This window comes from Zerene cesonia, chromosome 1, assembly GCF_012273895.1.
Source record: "Zerene cesonia ecotype Mississippi chromosome 1, Zerene_cesonia_1.1, whole genome shotgun sequence".
Lineage (NCBI taxonomy): Eukaryota > Metazoa > Arthropoda > Insecta > Lepidoptera > Pieridae > Zerene > Zerene cesonia.
In genome coordinates, this window is record NC_052102.1 from 593,593 (window position 1) to 595,303 (window position 1,711).

Consider the following 1,711-nt stretch of genomic DNA (forward strand, 5'->3'; position numbering starts at 1 on the left):
TCAAAGCTTGTAATTAACATAATAAAACAAATTCAATATTGCTTATTTTCTATAATGATTCTAGGGTTGCCACTCATCCGAAATAAACTCATATGGCAACAAAATAGCATAGATAATTTTGTATTCTTGATCTATTGCTTACTTCTACGCGATTCTAGGGTTGTGACTTCAAAAATACGAATTTGTTTAAATATGGCAACAAAATAAATGCAATGACAACACGAGCGATTATCGTGTTTTAAATTAACAAAATATTTTAAAAAATACTTAGAAAGTATTTCTCATATAATCATAACAATTAGATATGTTTATATAATTTTCAAGTAAATGCACATAATATTAAATAAATTTCTAGATCTTATTCTATTATTTACAATATATTATTATTTATTCGTTGTTGAAGAACTTTTTAAGATTTGCTATAATAATACAGTTATAAAAATGTTTCGAGGGTTTTAATATGGAATTACCAATGTGATGGAAAACCACCACTTCAGATTGAATACCTATTTATTAATATTTTACTGCACATTCTTCATTCAAGTTTCACTTCCATCCGATTTGGTAGTTTTCCAAAGCAACTGTGAACACAAATTTATAAGTCCGCAAACACTCTTAGGAGCAATCTTGTCTTTACCATATCACAACAAATCTTAAAAAATATGGGTAAAATCTATAATTTATTTATAATAAATATTTACAGTCAATCAGTTATGTAACTAGACAAAATAAGAGGAACTTTAAATTTCGTTAAACATGAATTATAACGAACTTACAAAGAAAAAGGCTGATATTAAGAAAGACGTATCTTTCGTGATCATTAAATCATCAAAAATTGGCCACAAAATGTGAAATGCACAAAAACAAGGATAACAGCAATAAAACGAACTAAACGGTTAAAAATATTTACAGATCAGTGGATTCGTAGTCTAACCATCTGGTCAGAAAATAACAGTCAATGGTCGCCGAAATTCACCGTTTTGCGTGCTCTGCGCGTACTGTCCAGGATATTGCGGCATCAGAAGGCCAGGCGACTGGTAGTATGGTAAAGAGGGAGAGGGGTTGGACCCGGTGGACGATCCTTCGGTGCGATCATTTTTAGGGGTCACGTCGGGTGATTCCGACGATCGCGGGGAGATATTTGAGGGGTTGACGGAACTCAACCCGGCCATAGCGGCCGCGGACGCCTCTGAGTACATCTTGCTGATGTCCATCGGGTAGGATCGCTGTTGCTGCTGGTCCATGTACATGTAGGCTTTGGAGAGAGCCGCGGAGTCGAGGTAGCCCCGAGCGGGGTCGGGATACATACCGTAGCTCCTGTACTTGTCCTCGATCGAGTATTTCGACATGTCCATCGACGAACCGACCTGTGACAGAGAAAACAGTTAACGTATATATTTCAAGAAATGATAAAAGAGAAAAAATTGTGAAGTAAAAAATATAAATGGATCTTCTTGAGACCGATTGCGTAGCAAAAGTTGAGTCTCAAACAAATTTAATAAAACCTGAGTGTTCTCGGTAAATATATAAAAGCCTAAAGCAATTTCTTAGTCATCATTATTTTGCTGAATCTTAATAATACGTAACATCATTAAAATGAACACTAAGCCGTCAGCTTCAGGCATAATATTATAATCAACTAGCTGCGCCCCGCGGTTTCACCCGCGTAAGTCCGTATCCCGTAGGAATATCGGGATAAAAAATAGATGTT

The 1,711-nt window shown here is 35.5% G+C and overlaps 1 protein-coding gene across 1 annotated transcript in view; it reads right to left on the reverse strand.

Moving 5' to 3' along the window:
* Positions 1-359: 359 nt before the first annotated feature.
* The window catches only part of LOC119828421 (transcription factor Sox-21-B-like), a 35,295-nt gene continuing 33,943 nt past the window's right edge, over positions 360-1,711 (reverse strand). The window contains exon 5 of the mRNA XM_038350564.1: positions 360-1,367. Within this exon, the coding sequence (XP_038206492.1) occupies positions 942-1,367 (426 nt within the window). The 3' untranslated portion in view covers positions 360-941. The remainder of the gene's footprint in view (positions 1,368-1,711) is intronic.